Source organism: Carettochelys insculpta, unplaced genomic scaffold, assembly GCF_033958435.1.
Source record: "Carettochelys insculpta isolate YL-2023 unplaced genomic scaffold, ASM3395843v1 scaffold_0051, whole genome shotgun sequence".
NCBI lineage: Eukaryota > Metazoa > Chordata > Testudines > Carettochelyidae > Carettochelys > Carettochelys insculpta.
Window position 1 is genome coordinate 28,096 of NW_027439088.1, and position 23,123 is coordinate 51,218.

At 67.2% G+C, this 23,123-nt stretch overlaps 1 protein-coding gene and 1 pseudogene across 1 annotated transcript; one reads left to right on the top strand and one right to left on the bottom strand.

Moving 5' to 3' along the window:
• The first annotated feature begins 1,616 nt into the window (after nt 1–1,616).
• On the top strand, nt 1,617–12,586 carry EFNB3 (ephrin B3). Its single transcript, XM_074983202.1, has 5 exons — nt 1,617–2,164; nt 6,259–6,551; nt 9,274–9,366; nt 10,600–10,704; nt 11,448–12,586. Exons 1-5 carry the CDS (start codon nt 1,794–1,796, stop codon nt 11,840–11,842), a joined length of 1,257 nt encoding a protein of 418 aa, XP_074839303.1. The 5' UTR covers nt 1,617–1,793; the 3' UTR covers nt 11,843–12,586.
• Nucleotides 12,587–16,646: 4,060 nt separating this feature from the next.
• Nucleotides 16,647–22,190, bottom strand: LOC142006347 (T-complex protein 1 subunit theta pseudogene; annotated as a pseudogene).
• Nucleotides 22,191–23,123: the final 933 nt, after the last annotated feature.

Genomic DNA, 23,123 nt, shown 5'->3' on the forward strand with positions numbered 1-23,123 from the left:
GGTGGGAGAGGGCAGCTTTGGGGGAGCTGCCGGTTACCCCAGTCCTGGTGGCTGGGGCTGACTCTGACTTGCCTTTGTTTGCACTGGGCAAATACCCTACCCCCCCCGCGCCCCACCGAACCCCCAGTCCTGCCCCCCAAGCTCCAGCCCTGAGTGCCAGGGGAGAGTGACACTGGCAGAGCCCCCACCCCACTCCCTGCCCCACAGTGCCCCCTAGACTCGGACGCCTGGGTTCTCTCCCCGGCGCTGGGAGGGCAGTGGGGGCTGGTGGTTAGAGCAGGGGGTGGGAGCCAGGACTCCTGGGTTCTCTCCCCGGCGCTGGGAGGGCAGTGGGAGCTGGTGGTTAGAGCAGGGGGTGGGAGCCAGGACTCCTGGGTTCTCTCCCTGGCGCTGGGAGGGCAGTGGGGGCTGGTGGTTAGAGCAGGGGCTGGGAGCCAGGACTCCTGGGTTCTCTCCCCTGCGCTGGGAGGGCAGTGGGGGCTGGTGGTTAGAGCAGGGGGCGGGAGCCAGGACTCCCGGGTTCTCTCCCCGGCGCTGGGAGGGCAGTGGGGGCTGGTGGTTAGAGCAGGGGCTGGGAGCCAGGACTCCTGGGTTCTCTCCCTGGCGCTGGGAGGGCAGTGGGGGCTGGTGGTTAGAGCAGGGGCTGGGAGCCAGGACTCCCGGGTTCTCTCCCCGGCGCTGGGAGGGCAGTGGGGGCTGGTGGTTAGAGCAGGGGGTGGGAGCCAGGACTCCCGGGTTCTCTCCCCGGCGCTGGGAGGGCAGTGGGGGCTGGTGGTTAGAGCAGGGGGTGGGAGCCAGGACTCCTGGGTTCTCTCCCCGGCGCTGGGAGGGCAGTGGGGGCTGGTGGTTAGAGCAGGGGGTGGGAGCCAGGACTCCCGGGTTCTCTCCCCAGCGCTGGGAGGGCAGTGGGGGCTGGTGGTTAGAGCAGAGAACCCCTGTCTGGGGTGTCACTCACTTTCAACCCCCCCCAGCGTTCCCTCATCTGTTCCACGCAGGTGCAGAATAATTTTTTCCCTGTGCCCGGACGTGCACCAGCACCGACTCCAGCTTGCCTGAGGAGGGGGACACCCCTTCCCTCCTGGGCTGCCTCAGTCCTCCCATCCCCCATGAAGCCCCTTGGACCCCGCCAGCCTTTCCTTCCTGCCGCTGAGCCCGCCACGTGCACCCACCCCCAGCTCCAACACAAACGACAGTGGCTCGTTTCCGGGCTCAACCCAGCCCTTGGGCAAATAAATCCCAACACCGGCCTCGCCCTCTGCGGTCCTGTTCCGCGCAATGGGCGCATCTGTCCCCTTCCAACACCCCCGCCCCCATTTCACCAGCCAAACTCTTCTGGCTCCCCTTCTGCCCCGGCCAGCTGAGGCTTCCTGCTGGCCAGGCTTGGGGGGGGGCGATGCAGGCGGACCGAGGCGCTCGCCACCGCTCACGTCTGCAGCAGGCTGGCCTGGTTTTTCCTCTGCGCTCTGCCTCGCCTTTCAATACCTGATTCCTGCTTCCATATCTTCCCGCCTGTCCAGGCTCCAGATCCCCGCCTCTGTGCGCGGGGGGCCCCCCCCGTGTCTTTCTCGCTTTTCCTCCACTTTTTCACATCCACCCCGGCTTTCACCGTCCCCCCCTTCCCCGCCGCCTCCGCTCCTCCCCTGCACCGACTCCTATTCTCTGGCCTTCTCGCCGGAGTTCAACTCAGGCCCGAGTCGCGAGGAAAAAAAAGGCCCCCCTAAGTCTCGCGCCAGACAATAAAAATTCCCGCGGGGGAGCCGGCCCGAACGCCAGCCGCTCGCCTGCCCTCTCTTATGTCGGCGTGCTGCCGGGAAGCTGAACCCGCCAGGCGCAGGGGAGAAGCCGGGCCGATTTTCCCGGCGCAGGCCGCGCGTGGATGCGCGTTTTACCCCCAGCGCGCCCCAGCTCGCAAACTTTCCGGCCGGCGGAGCAACCGGCGGCTCCAGGCTGGGAGTTGCGCGACCCCCTTCCCGGAACTTCGGGGAGGGGGGTCGGATGGAGAGCGGCGGCCGGCGGGAAAAGGGGGAGCCCTGCCTGGCGTAGCCATGTCTCGGGGGGCGGCCTGGCTTCGGGTGTACGTCGGGCTGCTGTTCGCCTGGCTGGAGTTGTGGATTATCTCGGCCGGGAGCCTGGAGCCGATCTACTGGAATACCGCCAACAAGAAGTAAGCCTTGGGTTTGGGCAGTGGGGGGGGGGCACCCTGAGTTTGCAGTGGAGGGTTGGGTTTCATTGGGGTGCAGGGTTGGGGGGTGGGAGGCAGGACTCCTGGGTTCTCTCCCCAGCGCTGGGAGGGCAGTGGGGGCTGGTGGTTAGAGCAGGGGCCGGGAGCCAGGACTCCTGGGTTCTCTCCCCAGCACTGTGGGGGCTGGTGGTTAGAGCAGGGGGCCGGGAGCCAGGACTCCTGGGTTCTCTCCCCAGCACTGTGGGGGCTGGTGGTTAGAGCAGGGGGCCGGGAGCCAGGACTCATGGGTTCTCTCCCCAGGGCTGTGGGGGCTGGTGGTTAGAGCAGGGGGCCGGGAGCCAGGACTCCTGGGTTCTCTCCCCAGCGCTGGGAGGGCAGTGGGGGCTGGTGGTTAGAGCACGGGGGAACACCCTGAGTTTGCAGTGGAGGGTTGGGTTTCATTGGGGTGCAGGGTGGGGGGGTGGGAGGCAGGACTCCTGGGTTCTCTCCCCAGGGCAGTGGGGGCTGGTGGTTAGAGCAGGGGGCTGGGAGCCAGGACTCCTGGGTTCTCTCCCCAGCGCTGGGAGGGCAGTGGGGGCTGGTGGTTAGAGCAGGGGGCTGGGAGCCAGGACTCCTGGGTTCTATTCCTTCCCCCTCTAGTCACTTCCAGGTGTCAGCGTCCGTTTCCCTCTCCCCGATCTGAAGTCTAACCCTCTTGGAAAAAGTTTCTTTCACCCCATGAACAGGCCCCCCCCCCCCCCGAACTCTTTTTGGGGGCAGCTGAGATGGGGAGAAACCTCCCCCTCCAACGAACCATTGTACCCCCCCAATCTAGAAGGGTCTTTTATTTCCACCAAAACTTCAGACCCCGACAAAGACCCGGGGCGGCCTTGGGGGCTCTTTTTTTCGATGAGTTCGTTCGAAATCTGCCCTGTCACGGGGAAGGTGAGCTGGGCCAGCTGCCAGGGCGTGGCGGTGTGGGGCCGGCCTCTGTCTCCGAGAGGTGAGGCGTGTGAATTTGGCATGGCCTCTAGCACGGCTGAGCTCGGCCTGGAGAAATCAACCCTGTTTCGAACCGTCTCTCTTTCCAGGGCTTATTTGGGGGTGTAAACACCCCCTCTTTGGCGAGGCCAACCGGAGCAGGGTGGCTTTTTAAACGGCCCAAGGGTTGGCCGCCTTCCCCCGGAGCGACACCCAAAAAATCAAGCCGCCCCCCCGCAGCACCTGAACGTCGAGCCTGGTCGTTAAAAGTGCCACTTCTTCCCGGTTTAAAAGTTCCTCTCTGGTGCCTTCATGGTGTGTGTGTGTGTGTAGCACTGACACGTGTGTGTGTGTGTGTGTGTGTGTAGCACTGACAAAGGGCTTTTTCTTTTCCCCCACCCACAAAAGATGACGCCCAAAGAAACCTGCGAGGTGCCACCGGGCGCCTTGTTGTGGTGCTTTCTGCCGGTGTCACTGCCTGCCCAGGTGTGGGTTGAGCGGCGCTTTGTAGCTGCGACTTCTTAAAGTCGGGAAAGTGTCTCCCCTTTGAAATGGGTGATGTGTGATTTATCTTACTGTGGAAGAATGGTTTTTTTTTGGGGGGGGGCGTGAATTTGCCTTGGGTTGCGCTGTGTGGCTCTGGGAGCTGGGAGGGGGGGACGCGGCGGCTGGCAGAAATTTTCATCACCCTCCTGCGGCCTCTGCCCACGGAGATCTGAGCGCCAAAGGGCCTGAGTCGCCTGCCGATCTCTCGACCCACAAGTCGCCGGACCCATTGCGCCCTGCACAATTTGCGCGATCGCTCCCCTGCAGGCTTTGTCGAAACCCGCCCCCCCCCCCCCGCCGCCGCCGTGGGAAAGCGCCGGTGTTTTCGGGGAGTTCGGTGGCGGCGCGGAAGGGCTGAGCCGTGATTCATAAACGCTGCGATGGCAGCGCATCCTAGCAACAAACACCTATCGCCACTAATGGAGCTATTTGGCTCAATCGTTTTCTTGCTCACACGCCCTGAAAAAAAGGGGTGCCGGCTTCCCAGGGCCTCTCCTCACCCATCCTGGAAGAGGGGCGTTGGGGGCACCTCGGCCGCCTTTTTCTAGGGGGGAGGTGTCCCTGAAGGATGGTTTAAACAACACAAGCGAGGCTGTTTTCTTTTTCAGAACAGGTTGATCGGCTGGTGCAAAAAAATCTTCCCTCCACGCCCCGGCCCATAGACACTTCAGGCCTGGCATGGAATAGTCGGCAGGAGCAAGGTGTCTGAATCCCTTGGGCGAACAGGCTTCTAAATCCCCTAATCTCCTTGGCGGGCCGCACTCTCCCTGCTCATCTTTTGCCGAGGATGAGCGTTGCCCAGAGAAACACGCTGCCGGCGTGGGGGTGTGGAACTCAGCTGTGCAGCCACCCGAGTCAGTCCTGGCTTCCCTTTTCTGGGGCCAGGGTTCCCCATAAAGCGAGCCCATGCAGAGTGTCGCCGGGGGCGGGGCGGGGGGCCACATCAGGGCGTGTGGCTACGGGTGGTGCGCACGCCGGGGTGCCCAGAAAAAAAATGCATTCGACACAAGGACAGGAAAGCGTAATGGAAATGTTGCCTGGAGCGCTTGGATTTCGTGGGGTCCTCCAAGGTGCCAGGGTGGGGCTCAAAAAGAGGGGTGCAGGCAGGGCTGTGGGTTGAGGCAGGCGGGCGGGTGCAGGGGAGGGGGTGAACTCTTCCATAGGGTGGGGCTGGGGCTGAGGCGGGGGGGTCAGGGCGTCTCAGTCCACAGGGAACGCCAGCTGTGGGACACCCTGCGGCGTCAGTGGGGACCGAAGCCAGAACCCACGTGGTTTCCTGCATCTCCCTCTGTGGTTATCCCACGGCTCAAATATTCCCATCTTGGCAGGGGGGTGAAGATTTTCACCACCAAAGCCACGGGGGAGGCGGCGGCTGATTTTTTTGGGATGAGCGTAAACCTCAAATGTGTTTTAAAGTGGGAATCTCGGCTCCCCAGCTTTGAAGCCCCTAGGAAAACTCCTGGGGGTGGGTGGGCGGGATAGACAGGACCTAACATGAGTAGCTTCCTCGGTGCGGGTTTTTCCCCCGACTTCGCTCGTAAGTGATGAAAATGCTTTTCTCTTATTAAAGGAGCTGCTGGAAGCATACGCGATCCAGCCGGTGTTCCCCCCCCCGCCCTTATTTTTAGCCTGTTCGACTGCAGAATAAATTTTTTCTGGTGCCTGTATAGATGCGCACTACCATAGAAAACACACACTGCTGGGTGGGGGTGCTTGGCTAATCTGGCAGCTGAATCTCTCCCTCCTGGGGCACCCCGAGTCTGTGCTTGTCTCAAATGATCCGTGGTGAATATTTTCACGGCCGGGAGGAAAACGGATCGGAGTCGGGAGGTCAGGTTGGTGTGTAGTCACCAAAAACCTTTCACGCACAACCCCTGCCCCCATGGGTCCAATCGGGGCTGGGAGGCAGCTGCTTCTGGGGCGGAGCGCGGCTGCTGCAAAGCGGCCTCCGCTGAGTACAGCACCACACAGAGGTGTCAAGGCCTGGTGACGCTGCCTCACTGGTTTAAAATAGACGTCCGCTAACTAAATTCAGAAGTGAGAAACATTCAGCCCTCTCCAGTCCATACGAATCTACGGCCGCTGGCTGGACGAAAGAGGCCATTTTTGAACACCCATGGGCGACACAGCCTCGCGTGCCCCTCCGTGAAAAAATCCGTGAGGCTCTCGTGAAGACACATCTGATTGATCCAGGCCTTGGATTAGGGCTGTGGGCTGGGTGCAGCTGGGAGAGAGAGAAAGCAGAGAGGTCACTGGGGGGCAGTGGCTGGAGGGGATCTGTTGAATTCTATCTAATGTGATGGAGAGGCAGAGTCAGTTCCCTTAAGGTTGAGGTAACTCGCCGCCCTGCCCCAGAGGTGGGCGCATGTCAGTGCCGTGCAAGGGGTCCCTGTGAAACCAGCTGCCCCACCCCAGGACAGGGTCTGGCTGGCTCGGGGGGAAGGAAATGGGGCAGGGGCCTGTCCCCTCTGGGGGCACCAGCTGCCCCCAACCCCAGGGCAAGGACTGTCTGGCTCAGGGGGGCAGGGAATGGGGCAAGGTGTCCCCTCTCTCACGTCCCGTTCCCACAGGTTCCAGGCAGCGGGGGGCTACGTCCTGTACCCCCAGATCGGCGACCGGCTGGACCTGATCTGCCCCCGCTCCCTCCCACCCGGCCCTTTCTCTACGGAGGACTACGAATTCTACAAGTTGTACCTGGTGCCGGCTGAGCAGGCCCGGGCCTGCGAGATCGTCCGCGCCCCGAACCTGCTGCTGACGTGCGACCGACCTGAGAGTGACGTGCGATTCACCATCAAGTTCCAGGAGTACAGCCCCAACCTCTGGGGCCACGAGTTCCGCAGCAACCAGGAGTATTACATCATCAGTGAGTGCCCGGGCGCCTGGGTTCTCTCCCTGGCGCTGGGAGGGCAGTGGGGGCTGGTGGTTAGAGCAGGGGGGGCTGGGAGCCAGGACTCCTGGGTTCTCTCCCCGGTGCTGGGAGGGCAGTGGGGGCTGGTGGTGGGAGCCAGGACTCCTGGGTTCTCTCTCCGGCACTGGGAGGGCAGTGGGGGCTGGTGGTTAGAGCGGGGGGGCAGTGGCAGCCCGGAGGGCAGCGGGGAACCTGTATCTGTGTTGGGGTTGATATATTAGCCTCTTCAAAGAAAGCAGAGGCTTAGTGGAAGTGAGGGGTCCCTGTGCCACTGGCCATCCCGCCCCAGAGGTGGGCGCATCTCAGTGCTGGATGAAGTGCGTCTTTCCCTGCCCTGTCCATTCCCCTCAGGTCTGCTGGTGCCCCTCAGTCCTGCCCCACGCCTCCCCCCAGCACTCGGTGTTTGGGCACAGACTGGTGTGCTTGTGGAAGGTGGCTTTGTGGGGGAGCTCGTGGCAGGTGCAAGCACTAGGCGTGCAAGAGCCCAGAGGGGGGAGGCATAGAGCCTTGTGCAAGCCAAAGTGGTGAGTGTGCCTGAGCAAGTTGTGCAAGGGCACGATTGTGCGAGGAGGTGCCAATACTCGTGCAAGGGGACGTGCACTTTCAGGACACACGGGTGGCACGTGTGCAAAGAAACAGGGCACACGTGTCTCTCTGCTCGCAGTTGCATGCCCATTCTGTGCTCGGCCTTCAGAGCACACTCACTCCCTTGCACACTCAGCCACTTCTCTCAGAAGTGCCTCATCCCCACCCTTGCACGGACCTCGTTTGCACACCCACTGTGCAGGACACCTTTGCACACCATCCGTTTTCCCACGCTGTTGCACACACGGGAAGGTTGAGACCCTGACACAACTGGGCCCTTGCACACACGTGAAAGGCTCTTGTGCACGCTTCACAGACTCGAGCCTCCACAAGTACCCTGGCACGCTTGCTCCAGCTGGCACACACAAAGCAACCGGCTCTCTTGCACACTCTGGTGGTGAATTGAACACTCACCGTGTGCTGATTCACTCCCTCGCACGCTCACTAGGTGCCTTGCAGACGTAGCACAAGGACATCTGCTCCCTCACACCTGCCTGTAGTAAACAGCGCCCTCATGTTGCACGCCGCACAGGCCTTCTGCCCCTCGCACGCCCCCAGACCGTGTCTTGCACGCTCACACCGCCAACCTCCCCTTTCCGTGCCCCCCAGGGGTGTCGCACGCTTTCGCACTGGCCCACACTGGCTCCCGCACGCAGACAGTGCCCCTGCCCCCGCCCCCGAAAGGGCTCAACCCCGGTGCACGGGTTCGTGCGAGCGTGCAAGAGTGCACACCCGCGTGTGAGTCTGGCGGGCTCGGCTGAGCAGCCCTCCCCCTCCCTGCAGCCTAGCGGTGGCTCTGGGAGATTTTCTCTTTTGAAATCCAGCGGTTGATGTTTCTGACATCTGGGTCATGGGGGGGAAGGGGGCAGGAGGGGGGAGGGGCAGGCCAGAATCAGCTGGGGGAGAGGGGGATGGGGGCCCGGAGGGGCAGCTCCAACCTCCCCCCGCCATCACTATGGCAACTGTCTCCTGACAAAACAGCTACCTCCGTGCCCTGGCAACAGCTGCCCCCCCAGAGCGGCTGCCCCACCCGTGTGACAAAGGGGGGGGCTCTTGGTGGAGGGATTGGCATCACCTGCCCCAGAGCTGGGCGCATCTCGGCGCTGGGTGAGGGGTCCCCGTGTCACCAGCCGCCCCACCCCAGAGCTGGGCGCATCTCAGTGCCAGGCGAGGGGTCCCCGTGTCACCGGCCGCCCTGCCCCAGAGCTGGCGCGCTGGGCGAGGGGTCCCCGTGTCACCGGCCACCCCGCCCCAGAGGTGGGCACGTCTCGGTGCCAGGGCCTGGTGGTGTGCTGGGGTCTCAGGGCACTTTGGGCTGTTGTTCTGTTTGGGCGGGGCTGTCTCTGTCCTGGGGGATCTCTGGCCAGGACCTGGGGGCAGGGAGACAGGTTGGGGGGGCCTAATGGGGAGGTGCGGTCTGTGGGGGAGGGCTTGGGGCTGTGAAAGGGATCAGCCATGCGTGGCTAAGCTGCGGTGACGGCCAGGCCTGCCAGCGCCCCCGGGCACCTGCCGCAGCCAGCCAGCCCGGCACGCATTCCGCTCGGACGCCTGGGTTCTCTCCCCGGCGCTGGGAGGGCAGTGGGGCTGGTGGTTAGAGCAGGAGCCAGGACTCCTGGGTTCTCTCCCCGGCGCTGGGAGGGCAGTGGGGGCTGGTGGTTAGAGCAGGGGGGCGGGAGCCAGGACTCCTGGGTTCTCTCCCTGGTGCTGGGAGGGCAGTGGGGCTGGTGGGTAGAGCAGGGGGTGGGAGCCAGGACTCCTGGGTTCTCTCCCCGGCGCTGGGGGGGCAGCAGGGACTGGTGGTCAGCACAGAGGCAGTGGGAGGGCAGGTCGGATCTCTGTGGTGTCGCCCCCGTTGCACTACAGGTGTGATATCCCCTCGCACGATGTCTCCGCACAAATACAGGCAGCCCCCAGCACAGGCTGCCACCCCCCCCAACCTAAGGCACACCGGTTCCGGTACACAGGGGCTGTTCACCCCAGCCCCCAGCTCAGGGAGTGCGCCCCATGGCGCCCTGAGGCCAGCCCTGCCTGCCGGGCTCCCTGCCCCACAGCACTGTCGGCTCTGGCTCTGACCTCCTTTCTCTCCCCACAGCCACCTCGGATGGGACCAAGGAGGGCCTGGAGAACCTGAAGGGTGGCGCCTGCCTGTCGAAGGGCATGAGAGTCATCCTGAGAGTGGGGCAGCGTAAGTCAGAACATGGGTGCCAGGGGGCAGTGATGGGGCTGGGAGCCAGGACTCCTGGGTTCTCTCCCCGGTGCTGGGAGGGCAGTGGGGGCTGGTGGTCAGAGCAGGGGGCCGGGAGCCAGGACTCCTGGGTTCTCTCCCCGGCGCTGGGAGGGCAGTGGGGGCTGGTGGTCAGAGCAGGGGGCCGGGAGCCAGGACTCCTGGGTTCTCTCCCCGGCGCTGGGAGGGCAGTGGGGGCTGGTGGTTAGAGCAGGGGATGGGAGCCAGGACTCCTGGCTTCTCTCCCCGGCGCTGGGAGGGCAGTGGGGGCTGGTGGTCAGAGCAGGGGGCCGGGAGCCAGGACTCCTGGGTTCTCTCCCCGGCGCTGGGAGGGCAGTGGGGGCTCGTGGTTAGAGCAGGGGGCCGGGAGCCAGGACTCCTGGGTTCTCTCCCCGGCGCTGGGAGGGCAGTGGGGGCTGGTGGGTAGAGCAGGAGGCCGGGAGCCAGGACTCCTGGGTTCTCTCCCCGGCGCTGGGAGGGCAGTGGGGGCTCGTGGTTAGAGCAGGGGGTGGGAGCCAGGACTCCTGGGTTCTCTCCCCGGCGCTGGGAGGGCAGTGGGGGCTGGTGGGTAGAGCAGGGGCTGGGAGCCAGGACTCCTGGGTTCTCTCCCCGGCGCTGGGAGGGCAGTGGGGGCTGGTGGGTAGAGCAGGGGCCGGGAGCCAGGACTCCTGGGTTCTCTCCCCGGCGCTGGGAGGGCAGTGGGGGCTGGTGGTTAGAGCAGGGGGCCGGGAGCCAGGACTCCTGGGTTCTCTCCCCGGCGCTGGGAGGGCAGTGGGGGCTGGTGGTTAGAGCAGGGGGCCGGGAGCCAGGACTCCTGGGTTCTCGGCCTTGCTCCCATCTGCGTTGATTTGGCTGATTCCCGCTGAGACCCTCCGCCGAGCTAATTAGCTCTGCATGATTGGAGCTGGGGGGAGTCGGAGCTAGAGGTGCAAAATCCAGCTCGAGTTCTCACCTGAACGCCCAGCTACAGTGTCTGACCCACAGCCTAGGGAAGCCCAATGCACCCCTTCCCCAGCAGGGCTGTGGGGCGGGAGTGGGGGGCACCGGCAGGGCTGGGAGGCCGTGCCCCATAGCCACCCCTGGCAAGCAGCGTCCTCTCCTGGGTGGGCTGGTGCTGCGGCCGAGGTGGTGGGGGAATTCCTGACCCCGGGGGCCCCTTGCCCCTCCCCCCCGCTTCTCTCTCTGCCCCCCCAGATCCCAGCAGCGGCTCCAAGACCCGGAAATCGGGGCCGGAGCTGCCCCCCGACAAGGAGCGCGGCAGGCCAGGGGGTGCACAGCCTGGCCAGGAGGCCATCCCAGGTACGGAACTCCCCTGCGCCCCAGGATTGGGGGGGGCCTGGCCCCACACCCTCACCACGCTGGGCTTCTGGTCCCCCACTGCCCCAGCCACACACAGCCGGGGAGAGAACCCAGGAGTCCGGGTCCTGGTCCCCACCCCCACCCCCACCCCAGCTCCAGTCACTCTGCTCTATGTCCCCACCCAGGGGCACCGAGCCAGCAGGGGCTGTGGGGCAGGAGTGGGGGGCTGAGCTGCCCCCTCCTGCCCCGGCTGTGGGGTTCTCTGGCCTTGAGGCTAATGGAGGCTGACAGCTCCGAGGGACCCAGGTGTCCGGGGCTGGCAAGGTGTCAGTGAGGCAATTAGGATCGGTAACCGGCTGTGACAGACAGGAAGGTCCCAGCCCATCAGCCAGCTGCCACCGGGACAGGGGGCAGGACTCCTGGGTTCTCTCCCTGGCACTGGGGAGCAGTGGGGGCTGGTGGTTAGAGCAGGGGGTGGGAGCCAGGACTCCTGGGTTCTCTCCCTGGCACTGGGGGGCAGTGGGGGCTGGTGGGTAGAGCAGGGGTGGGAGCCAGGACTCCTGGGTTCTCTCCCTGGCACTGGGGGGCAGTGGGGGCTGGTGGGTAGAGCAGGGGTGGGAGCCAGGACTCCTGGGTTCTCTCCCTGGCACTGGGGGGCAGTGGGGGCTGGTGGGTAGAGCAGGGGGGGTGGGAGCCAGGACTCCTGGGTTCTCTGCCCTGAGCTCTCCCTCTCTCCCCCGCAGGCGCTGGGAACACGACTGGCCCGGCGGGGGGCGCCAACGGGCCCCTGCCCCCTTCCAACGTGCCGGTGGTGGCCGGGGCGGCTGGGGGCGCCTCCTTCCTGGTGCTGGTGGCAGCGGGCGTGACAGTGGGCCTCTGCTGGCGGCGGCGCCGGGCCAAGCAGAGCAAGAGTCACCACCCGCCGCTCTCGCTGAGCAGCCTGAGCAGCCCCAAGCGGGGCGGCGGGGGCGGGAACAACAACGGCTCGGAGCCCAGTGACATCATCATCCCCCTGCGGACGTCCGACGGCCCCTTCTGCCCCCACTACGAGAAGGTGAGCGGGGACTACGGCCACCCTGTCTACATCGTCCAGGAGATGCCCCCCCAGAGCCCGGCGAACATCTACTACAAAGTATGAGGGGGCCGGGCTGCCCCTGCACCGACCAGCTGGCCTCAGGCACTGGAGACGTAGTGGAGACAGCGCTCCGGCGCGCAGCAAACTTCCTCCTGTGGAGAGCCCTGGCACCGACGGGGTTAATGGACATCCTCTGTCTCATGGTCTCGTCTCCGCGAGGGGCGGGGCTTGGAGTTGCTTCCCTAGGCCCAGTTCTGTCCCCCCGCCCCCCCCAACCAACCGCGGCTGCACCAGAGGGGAGGAGGGATGGGGGGAGGGGTGGAGCAGCTGTGTCACATGATGGGTTTTTCAGGTGATTTCCCCCTGGGGGGGGGCCAGACATTGAGGTACGAGGGTGGACTCCTCACTTTTCACCCCACCCCCCTCCAGCAAGAAGCAAACACCGGACGCGACACCTCGCCCGAGAGGACATGAGGCGGAAGCAAAGCCGCTGGCTAGAGCGGGACTTCCTGTTTTTGGAAGCGACTTCCTGATATAGGCGGGACTTCCTGTTTTGTGGATGGGACCTCCTCTTCCAGGCGGGACTTCCTGTTTTGTGGACGGGACCTCCCCTTTGAGGCGGGACTTCCTATTTTGCAGATGGGACTTCCTGTTTTGGGTGGGACTTCCTGTTTTGGGCGGAAGTGGCGCCAAGGTGACCGAGCTGGCGTGGAGGGGCGGGGCGGGATCTGTGCGGGCTCTGACGAGGTTTTTTGACCTGGGACTGTCTTAGCTTTGTTGGTGGAATTTACTGTCCAATCACGTGAATTAGAGGTGTTCTTGTGCAGCTGCCGGAGGTGTGTGCTTCTTTCGGCCCGGTCGCGCTCCCGCCCCCGTTTCCCTCGTGAGTTCACGAGGAGGGGATTTTCACGCCTCTGGGGGGGTGACGGCTGCGATGAGAGAGGAGAGATTTCAGGCCCCGCCTTCTACCTCCGGGGCCACCCAGGGTTGGGCGGGAACTCTCGGTTGGTGGTCCGCCAGTGGGGCGGGGCTTTGCACGAGGGGCCGGCGGGGGGGTGGGAGGGGCAGCCGCCACCCAGAGCCCCAGATGGAGGAGGGGTAATTCACTTCTCCCCAGAGATCAGGACAGATGGGCGGACAGAGGATGAGGGTGGGAGCCGGCCAGTCACACCCTGGGCTGGGGGAGCCGGCGCCCCTAGAGGGGCCAGGCCCTGCCCCGTTCCCACCCCCTGAGCCGGCCAGTCACACCCTGGGCTGGGGGAGCCGGCGCCCCTAGAGGGGCCAGGCCCTGCCCCGTTCCCACCCCCTGAGCCAGCCAGTCCTGCCCTGGGCCGGGGGGAGCCGGCGCCCCTAGAGGGGCCAGGCCCTGCCCCGTTCCCACCCCCTGAGCCGGCCAGTCCTGCCCTGGGCCGGGGGGAGCCGGCGCCCCTAGAGGGGCCAGGCCCTGCCCCGTTCCCACCCCCTGAGCCGGCCAGTCCTGCCCTGGGCCGGGGAGAGCCGGCGCCCCTAGAGGGGCCAGGCCCTGCCCCATTCCCTGCCCCTGAGCCGGCCAGTCCTGGCCCCTTTCTCAGCGAGTTTCACGCGTCTTTCCCCTAAAATAACCTCCCTGCTTCACTCCGACAAGGGTCCTGGATGTGACAGGGCTGGGGGGGCCTGTCTCTGTTCCCAGATGCACAGGGGGGTTGGGGGGGATGTAGCCTCATTAGCTCCATGGTGCATGGGAAACACTCGGCCTGGGGGGTGGGAAGTGGGACGCGGGGGGGCTGTGTCCTCGCCAGCTGCTGTCAGATCCATTCACACAAGGGCCTCCTGTAACACGCTTGCAGGGAGGAAGTGCTGCTCCCAGTTACAGGCAGGGTAGAGCCCCCACCCCCACTGCCCACCCAGCGGGGGGGGGAGAGAACCCAGGAGTCCTGGCTCCCCCCCCCGCTCTACCCACCAGCCCCCACTGCCCTCCCAGCGCCGGGGAGAGAACCCAGGAGTCCTGGCTCCCCCCCCCGCTCTACCCACCAGCCCCCACTGCCCTCCCAGCGCCGGGGAGAGAACCCAGGAGTCCTGGCTCCCACCCCCTGCTCTACCCACCAGCCCCCACTGCCCTCCCAGCGCCGGGGAGAGAACCCAGGAGTCCTGGCTCCCGGCCCCTGCTCTAACCACCAGCCCCCACTGCCCTCCCAGCGCCAGGGAGAGAACCCAGGAGTCCTGGCTCCCACCCCCTGCTCTACCCACCAGCCCCCACTGCCCTCCCAGCGCCGGGGAGAGAACCCAGGAGTCCTGGCTCCCGGCCCCTGCTCTAACCACCAGCCCCCACTGCCCTCCCAGCGCCAGGGGGAGAACCCAGGAGTCCTGGCTCCCACCCCCCGCTCTAACCACCAGCCCCCACTGCCCTCCCTATGAACTGCAGCATCCTGCCACTGCCCCACTCCCCTCGGAAGGATGTGGGGGGCACAAAGCTAGTGAGGGATAGGCCAGGCTATTAACTCAGCCAGCGACAGATCCCGGCCGCCAGCTGGGGGTCACCTGGGGCCACTCCCCAATTAGGTCACGTTTTTCTCCTGCCAGAGAGGCAGGCAGTAGCGCCCCCCTTCCCTGCCTGGGTGCCTGGGTTCTCTCCCCGGCGCTGGGAGGGCAGTGGGGGCTGGTGGGTAGAGCAGGGGGCGGGAGCCAGGACTCCTGGGTTCTCTCCCCGGCGCTGGGAGGGCAGTGGGAGCTGGTGGTCAGAGCAGGGGGCCGGGAGCCAGGACTCCTGGGTTCTCTCCCCGGCGCTGGGAGGGCAGTGGGGGCTGGTGGTTAGAGCAGGGGGCGGGAGCCAGGACTCCTGGGTTCTCTCCCCAGCGCTGGGAGGGCAGTGGGGGCTGGTGGTCAGAGCAGGGGCCGGGAGCCAGGACTCCTGGGTTCTCTCCCCGGCGCTGGGACGGCAGTGGGGGCTGGTGGGTAGAGCAGGGGGTGGGAGCCAGGACTCCTGGGTTCTCTCCCCAGCGCTGGGAGGGCAGTGGGGGCTGGTGGTCAGAGCAGGGGGCCGGGAGCCAGGACTCCTGGGTTCTCTCCCCGGCGCTGGGAGGGCAGTGGGGGCTGGTGGTTAGAGCAGGGGGCGGGAGCCAGGACTCCTGGGTTCTCTCCCCGGCGCTGGGAGGGCAGTGGGAGCTGGTGGTCAGAGCAGGGGGCCGGGAGCCAGGACTCCTGGGTTCTCTCCCCGGCGCTGGGAGGGCAGTGGGAGCTGGTGGTCAGAGCAGGGGGCCGGGAGCCAGGACTCCTGGGTTCTCTCCCCGGCGCTAGGAGGGCAGTGGGGGCTGGTGGTTAGAGCAGGGGGCGGGAGCCAGGACTCCTGGGTTCTCTCCCCAGCGCTAGGAGGGCAGTGGGGGCTGGTGGTTACAGCAGGGGGCCGGGAGCCAGGACTCCTGGGTTCTCTCCCTGGCGCTGGGAGGGCAGTGGGGGCTGGTGGTTAGAGCAGGGGGTGGGAGCCAGGACTCCTGGGTTCTCTCCCTGGCGCTGGGAGGGCAGTGGGGGCTGGTGGTTCGAGCATGCAGGCAATAGGGCACAACAGGGGAGGGATTGGGGTTCCCCTAGAGGAACCAGGTGCTGCCTCCCTGAGCCAGCCAGTCCTGCCCTGGGCCGGGGGGAGCTGGCGCCCCTAGGGGGGCCAGGCCCTGCCCCATTCCCAGCCCCTGAGCCAGCCAGTCCTGCCCTGGGCCGGGGGGAGCCAGTGCCCCTAGAGGGGCTGGGGCCATGTGGGGCCGGGCCAGGCAGATCCCAGCTGTGCACTCAGCAAACAGGCCAGGCTGGCAGGCAGGTGGGGGACCGGGCCAGGGCCAGGGCCGGGGGGCAGGTTCCCTGGAAACGACATTTAAGGCAGGAGAGAAAATATGGCGTGTTAATTTAAAATCCCATCAATCACCCCGGGGGGGGCTTAAATGTGCCCCAGTTCCCACAGCCCCGGGCCAGCGCGGGGGATCGGGGGGGGGCCAGTAGGCAGGGCTGGGGGCAGGGGCCGGAGTGAGGGCTACGGCAGAGCTGGGGGGGACAGGCATGGGGACACCGGCTGATGTTCCCTGCACCCCAAAACAGAGCAGAGGCCATGACTCCCGCCCCTCTCCCCCCAAGCTGGCGGGGGGCTGGGAACGGCCCCCACAGCGCTGGCTGGCTCTGCTCCCCAGGCACCGCTCCAGCAGCTGCCCCATTGCTGGGCCCACGGTGCCAGCCGCTCCCAGCCCCCTACCGGCGCCGCGACCCCCAGGCCCCCACCCCCTCCTCACGGGGCTGGGCCAGGGGGCACCCCAAAGGTTTCAGGGGCAGAGTGGCTTTGCCGGGGCAGGTGTGGGGCACAGAGGGACGGATCGGGCTGGATATAGGGGGGCATTTTCTGAGCCCTGCCCCACGGCGCCCCCTGGGGCCTGCCCTGCCTGCTGCAGAGAGCACCCCCTGCTGGGCTCCAGCGATGAATTTTGTGCCAGCCCCACTCCAGGCACATATGGGGCCAGTCCTGGATTCTCCCTCTGCCTGCCCCCCCCCCCCCGCCCCCCAAGTGGAGATCAGCAGATTCTCCCCCCCCCCACCCCCACCCCCGGTGCTGAGCGCCTGGAGGCCGGGCCTGGGAGCCTCGTTAGCTGCTTTTAATGGAAATGCAATCAAGGGCTTAATTAGAGCTGCCTCGGAATCCAATCAACGTCCCCACCCCCCCGGGGGATGCAGTTCATGGCGGGGGGGGGGGGCAGGTGCCCCACCCACAGCCCTGCAGCCTGGCCCAGCCCCCCCTCCACCCTGCTGGTGCCCCACACTCCCAACCCATGGCCCCCTGCCCCCCATCTGCCCCCGGAGAGCAGACTCTGTGTAACACCGTCAGCAGCTCTTTATTGTGGGGGGGCGGCTGTTTTCAAGTGGCTGAGGGGGATTATGGGCGGCGGGGGGGGACCAGCAGCGGGTCAGGTCACTCCAGGGCGTCGGGCTCCTGGTCCCAGTTGGGGTTGTCCCCCCGGAGTTTGGGTCCACCGCTCTTCTTGGCCACCAGGACGTGGCTGACACCCAGCAGGGTGGTGGCCGTGTGCGTGGCCAGCCGGAGGAATTCCTGCTTCACCCCCAAGGACTCCAGCACCCCTTCCCGGGCCGCGTCCATGGTGGGGGGCCCCTCCTCGCCCGGCCGGACGCCCACGCTCGCCCGGCCCAGCTGGTGCAGGGCCTCCAGCTCCGCCATGGTCTCGGCCACCGGCCTGCCCGCGTTCTCCACCAACGTCGCCGGCAGGGTCTTCAAAGCCCGGGCGAACTCCAGGATGCCGTACTGCTCCGGCCCGGGGGCGTACCCCGCCAGGGCTTCCAGGCGCACCGCCAGGGCCATCTCGGTGGCGCCCGCCCCGGGCACCAGCCGGCGGTCGCCCACCAGGGCCTTGTAGACGTTCACGCCGTCCGTGACGGCCTCCTCCAGGCTGCAGAGAAGGGCCTCGGTCGCCCCGCGCATCACCAGCGTGGCCAGGGGGCAGGCGGCCCCTTCCTGGTGGAAGACCACGACGGGCGCGCCGCCGATCTCGCTCAGCTCGACGCGCCGGCAGCGCCCCAGGGCGCCGGGCGGCGGGGGCGCCAGGCTGGTGAGAGGGGTGGCGCCCACGGCCCGGCACAGCCGCCGGAGCTCCAGCCGGGAACCGAGGCGCACCACCAGCAGGCCCAGCCGGTCGGCGTGGTGCAGGGCCAGGGGGTCCACCCGCCCGCCCGCCACCACCACGGCGGCCCCCGCCTCGGCCAGGGCGCGCACCAGCCCCTCCAGCAGCCCCTCCTCGGCATCGCCGAAGGCCTGCATCTCCCCCGCCGCCCGGAAGAGCGCCGTGCCTTTGGCCTCAGTGCCGGCGAAGCCGAAGGGGCAGCAGTAGACGGCGACCGGGGCGTCCTCCGCTCGGTGCCGCCGGCTTTCGGCCTCGGTGCGGAAGACCAGCCCCTCCAACAGGTGGGAGTCGGTGACGCCCCCCCCGGGGACCTTGCAGACGCGGAGGTGGTCCGGCTGGAAGGAGCCGTCCGGGCCCAGCACGGCCGCGCAACCGCGGGCCACCAGGCGGGCCAGGAAGTCCTGCTGGGCGGCCAGCTTGCAGCCCACAGCGGCCCGCAAGGCCCCAGCCACGCCGGCCACATCCCGCAGGTCGGCCACCCCGTGGCAAGCCAGGCTGGGAAGCAGCCGAAGGGCCTCCTTCCCGGCGGCCTCGTAGCCTTCCCGTACAGCAGCGGCCGGCAGCCCAGCTCGCAACAGCTGCTCAGCTCGGTCCAGCAGCGCCCCGACCAGCAGCACCACCGCGCCGGCCCCGTCGCCCGCCTCCTCGGCCTGGGCCTGGCTGGCGCCGGCCAGCAGCCGGGCCACGGGGTTCTCCAGCTCCAGGGAGCGCAGGATGGTGCCGGCGTGGGCCGTGTAGAGCGTCCGCCCCAGGGGGTCGACCACCAGCTTGCTGCGGCCCAGGGGCCCGTAGGTGGGGCGCAGGCAGAGCGCCAGGGCCCGGCAGGCCGCGATGTTGGTGAACAGCGACTCCTGCGGGCCGGAGAAGAGGCGGGCGCCAGCGCGCAGCAGCTGGGGCAGGCCGGGGGGCGGGGGCACGTGGGCGGCCATGGCCTGTGGGGAGAGGAGACAGGGCTACGTTACCAGGGGAATGGGGCAGGGCCTGGCCCCTGTGTCGCTGGCTACCCTCAGCCTGGGGCAGGACTGGCTGGCGCAGGGGGCAGGGAATGGGACAGGGCCTGGCCCCTCTAGGGGCGCCGGCTCCCCCCGGCCCAGGGCAGGACTGTCCGGCTCTGGGGCAGGGAACGGGGCAGGGCCTGGCCCCTCGAGGGGCGCCGGCTCCATCACCATGCGGTGTCCCTGCCCACCCCCAGGCTCTGCTCACTGGTGGGGGACGAGGGGGGCCCGGACACCGGGGTCCTCTGCCTGGCACCGGTCGCCGGTTACCGTAAGTAAACAGGTGATGTCACAGCAGGGTGTCCCACACCTGGCTCCTCCTGCCTGCCCATTGGCTGGAGCCGCGGTGAGGTCAGCATGGGGTTGGGGCGGGGGGGCAGACGGGGTGTGACGGGAGTGGGAACAGCCTGATGGGAGCGGGGGGGGCAGGATCTCCCCTCCCCCAGCGTGACTCTTCCAATCCCCTCCCCCCCCCCGCTTCGTTCATCACTGCACAAGGCCCGTCCCACCCCAGAGGTGGCTGCATTGCCACGGTGCCGCCTGCCGGGGCAGGGTGCGGCCCTGCGGGGTCGGAGGGTGCAGGGAGGTGGGGGGCGCCACCCACCCACCCCCAGTTAGCTCCTGCCCCACCTAGGGACCCCCAAGCCCGACCCCCACGAGAGCCACCAATGTGGGGACAGCCAGGTACCCCCCCATCTTCCCCCCCACGGCCGTCACAAGCCCCCTCCCCCAGCAACTGGCGCCTGCCCCGCTCCAGCGCTGGTGGGGGGCAGTGGGGGGCTGAAGGTTGTGGGGGGCCCGGACTCCTGGGTTCTCCGGGTGGGGGAGGGGAGCCAGGACTCCTGTGTTCTCTGCCCAGCTCTAGGGGGGCCGGTTAGAGCTCTGACCAGACCATAAAAGGCCTCCTGACACCCCCGCACCCCAAGATTTTGGGGAGCCCCCTTCTTCCCGCCCCTTTTCTCCCCAGTTATCCAATCAGCGGCCTCTCTGCCTGAGATTGACAGGTCCCTCTCAGTCCCGTCCCGCCCTTCGCCCCTCCCGCCCCGCCTCCCCTCGAGGTGCTCCAATCAGGCATCTCTCTCCGGAGGATTGACAGCGCCTCTCCCCGCCCCCCCCTCGCCTCTCCTCCTCCCTCCCCTCGCTCCAACCGTCACTCCAGCGGCGAACGCCCCTCCCCGCTCCCGGCCCCGCCCCTGCCGCCAACCGTCACTCCAGCGGCGCGCGCTCCTCCCCCCCCCACCCAGCCCCGCCCCTTCCTCATTGGCTGCGTCCTCGGCGCGCGCGCGCCCCTCCCCGCGGCGTCCGTTGCTCGGTTGCCCGGGAGACGCGGCTGGTGGGCGGGGCCGGAGGGGCGAGTTGGAACGGAGCGCGCGCGGCGGCGGGGCAGGTGGGGGGCCGGTGGGAGGAGTGGGGGAGGGGCAGGTGGGGGGCCGGTGGGTGGAGTGGGGAAGGGGCAGGGGCAGGTTGTGGGGGCAGGTGGGTGGAGTGGGGGAGGGGAGGTGGGGGGCAAGTGGGTGGAGTGGGGGAGGGGCAGGGGCAGGTTGTGGGGGCAGGTGGGTGGAGTGGGGAAGGGGCAGGTGGGGGGCTGGTGGGTGGAGTGGGGAAGGGGCAGGGGCAGGTTGTGGGGGTAGGTGGGTGGAGTGGGGAAGGGGCAGGTGTGAGGAGTGGAGGAGGGTCAGGTGTGGGGCAGGTGGGAGGAGTGAGGGAGGGGCAGGTGGGAGGAGTGGGGGAGGGGGAGGGGGGGGGCCGGTGTGAGGAGTGAGGGAGAGGCAGGTGTGGGGCAGGTGGGAGGAGTGGGGGAGGGGAGGTGGGGGGCAGGTGGGAGGAGTGGGGGAGGGGAGGTGGGGGGCAGGTGGAAGGAGTGGGGAAGGGGCAGGGGCAGGTTGTGGGGGCAGGTGGGTGGAGTGGGGAAGGGGCAGGGGCAGGTTGTGGGGGCAGGTGGGTGGAGTGGGGAAGGGGCAGGTGTGGGGCAGGTGTGAGGAGTGGAGGAGGGTCTGGTGTGGGGCAGGTGGGAGGAGTGAGGGAGGGGCAGGTGTGGGGCAGGTGGGAGGAGTGGGGGAGGGGGAGGTGGGGAGCTGGTGTGAGGAGTGAGGGAGAGGCAGGTGTGGGGCAGGTGGGAGGAGTGGGGGAGGGGAGGTGGGGGGCAGGTGGAAGGAGTGGGGGAGGGGAGGTGGGGGCAGGTGGAAGGAGTGGGGAAGGGGCAGGGGCAGGTTGTGGGGGCAGGTGGGTGGAGTGGGGAAGGGGCAGGTGTGGGGCCGGTGGGAGGAGTGGGGAAGGGGCAGGGGCAGGTTGTGGGGGCTGGTGGGAGGAGTGGGGAAGGGGCAGGTGGGGGGCCGGTGGGAGGAGTGGGGAAGGGGCAGGGGCAGGTTGTGGGGGCGGGTGGGTGGAGTGGAGAAGGGGCAGGTGTGAGGAGTGGAGGAGGGGTAGGGGTAGGTGGGAGGTAGTTGGGAGCCTTGGGGGAGGGGCAGGTGTGGGGCAGGTCGGAGGAGTGAGGGAGGGGCAGGCAGGAGGAGTGCGGAGGGTGCAGTTGGGAGGGGTGGGGGTGGGTGGGAGGTGGAAGGGGTGGGGGAGGGGGAGTTCTGGGGGCAGGTGGGGGTGGGTGTACCTGGGAGGAGTGGGGGAGGGTTAGGTGTGGGGGCAGGCGGGAGGAGTGGAGGAGGAGGGAGGTGTGGGGGCAGGAGGAAGGGGGAAAGCAGGCGGGAGGGTTGGGTGAAGGGGGAGGGGTGGACGGGGTACGTGTGGCGGCAGATGGGAGGGGTGGAGGAGGGGGAAGGGCAGGGTGGGGGAGAGGTGAGTTTCTGTCGGAGGTGCAGGTGCAGGGCTCGTGTGTGGGGGGGTCGGTGTTGGGGTGAGGACTGGTGGGAGGGGGTTGGGGTGTGGGTTGCGGCAGATGTGGGATTGGCACAAATGGGAGAGGTAGCTGTCGGGTTGGGACCGGTGGGAGGGTGTAGCTGTGGGGGTGGGAGGTAGTGTGGGGTGAGGCAGGTGGGAGAGGTGGCTATGGGGGTTTGGGTAGGTGGGAGGGGCTGTTGTGGGGAAGGGGACTGGCTGGGTGTGGGGAAGGGGACTGGTTGGGTGTGGGGCAGGGGAGGGCTAGCTGTGGGGGAGGGGACTGGTTGGGTGTGGGGCAGGGGCGGGCTAGCTGTGGGGGAGGGGGCTGGTTGGGTGTGAGGAGGGGTGAGGGGAGGGCTAGCTGTGGGGGAGGGGGCTGGTTGGGTGTGAGGAGGGGTGGGGGAGGGCTAGCTGTGGGGAGGGGGCTGGTTGGGTGGGGGGAGGGTTAGCTGGGGGAGGGGCTGGCTGGGTGTGGGGGAGGGGGAGGGCTGGGGTGGGGTGGGCAGGTGGGCGGGATGGCTGTGGGGAAGGGGAGGAGTAGCTGCAGAGGGGTGTGGGCGAGGGGTGCGGGTTGAAGGAGGCGGTTGCTGGGGTGGCTGCGGGTGAGGGGCAGGTCGGGGGTGCAGGAGGAGGGGAGCGAGGGGCGGAGGCAGGCGGAAGGGGGAGGAACTCAAGGGGGCAGCAGGTGGGAAGAGCTGATCGCACCTCCTCCGCAGAGCCTTCGGGGACGATGAGCGCCCGCCGGCGTGGGACGGCGCCCGAGAGAAAGCAGCGCAAAAGCCCTGCGCCGAGAGCCCCCTCGGTCCCGGACAGCGAAGCGAGCCAGCCGCCGCCCCCTCCGGAGGAGCCCGGTATTTCCCCCACCCTGCCCTTGGCTCCCCGAGAGCCCCCGGCTCCATGCACCTCAGCAGCCGAGCGCCTCTGCGCGTGGGCCCACTGCCTCCGGGTGTCCCCCAACCTGGCCCAAACCTGACCGCAAAGGGCGTGCCAAATCAGGAGCTGTTTGGCCAGTGGCCAGCGCTGGGGCCTCGTCTAGGCTGGACTGTTCCGGTCTGATTTTTAAGTGTCGCGCTGAGGCCGGTGAAACCTGCGGGCCCTTCAGGTTCCCCCCCGTTTGGCCTGGCTCAGCTCCGCCAGTGGGAGACAAAGCTGCTGAGGTCTTCCTGGGCGCTGTCGCAGGTCGCCCTGGCTTATCCCGTTTAAACGTGCGAAGCTCTAATTGCAGACTAGTTCGGTCGTCTGCTCCCGCTACGACGGGGAGGCTGTTCTTGAGTTAAACCCTTGCTCTCCTGTGGAGCGTAGGCCATCTGCAAGTTTCCTCCTCTTCACTCTGCCTTGACACAATACTTCTCGTTGGCTCCAGGAGCACCCCGCCTTCTTCTCCGTCAGCCTCAGGAGATCTCGCCCAGAAGTTAAGGAGATCTGGATTGGATACGTGGACTGGAAGGTGGATAGAAAACCGGCCCAGCGGGTAGTGGTCAATGGGTCCATGGCCATTTGGTGCAGAGGGCCCCAAGGACAGGTTCTAGGGCTGCTACTGTTCAACATCTTTATTAGTGACCTGGAGGAGGGGACAAATTGCACCCTCAGCTAATTTGCAGGTGGCGCTAAGCTAAGGGGTCAGGTGGATACGTTGGAGGGTCGGGAATAGAGTCCAGAGTGACCTATGAAGAAAGGTTGAGGGAATTGGATCTGTTTAGTCAGCAGAAGAGAAGACTGAGGGGAGGACTTGATAACAGCCTTCAACTTACTGAAGGGAGGTTGCAAAGAGGCTGGAGAGAGGCTGTTCACAGCGGTCCCGGATGGCAGAACACGGAACGATGGTCTCAAGTTGCGGCTGGAAGGTCCAGGTTGAACAATAGGAAAAACTTG

What these genes read in the sequence shown, in the direction of transcription:
- EFNB3 (XM_074983202.1), top strand. Translation starts at nt 1,794, where the DNA reads ATGTCGGCGTGCTGCCGGGAAGCTGAACCCGCCAGGCGCAGGGGAGAA. An exon ending in CCAGGAGTATTACATCATCA is followed by an intron (nt 6,552 to 9,273) that starts GTGAGTGCCCGG and finishes CTCTCCCCACAG; the next exon opens with CCACCTCGGATGGGACCAAG. An exon ending in CATCCTGAGAGTGGGGCAGC is followed by an intron (nt 9,367 to 10,599) that starts GTAAGTCAGAAC and finishes CTGCCCCCCCAG; the next exon opens with ATCCCAGCAGCGGCTCCAAG.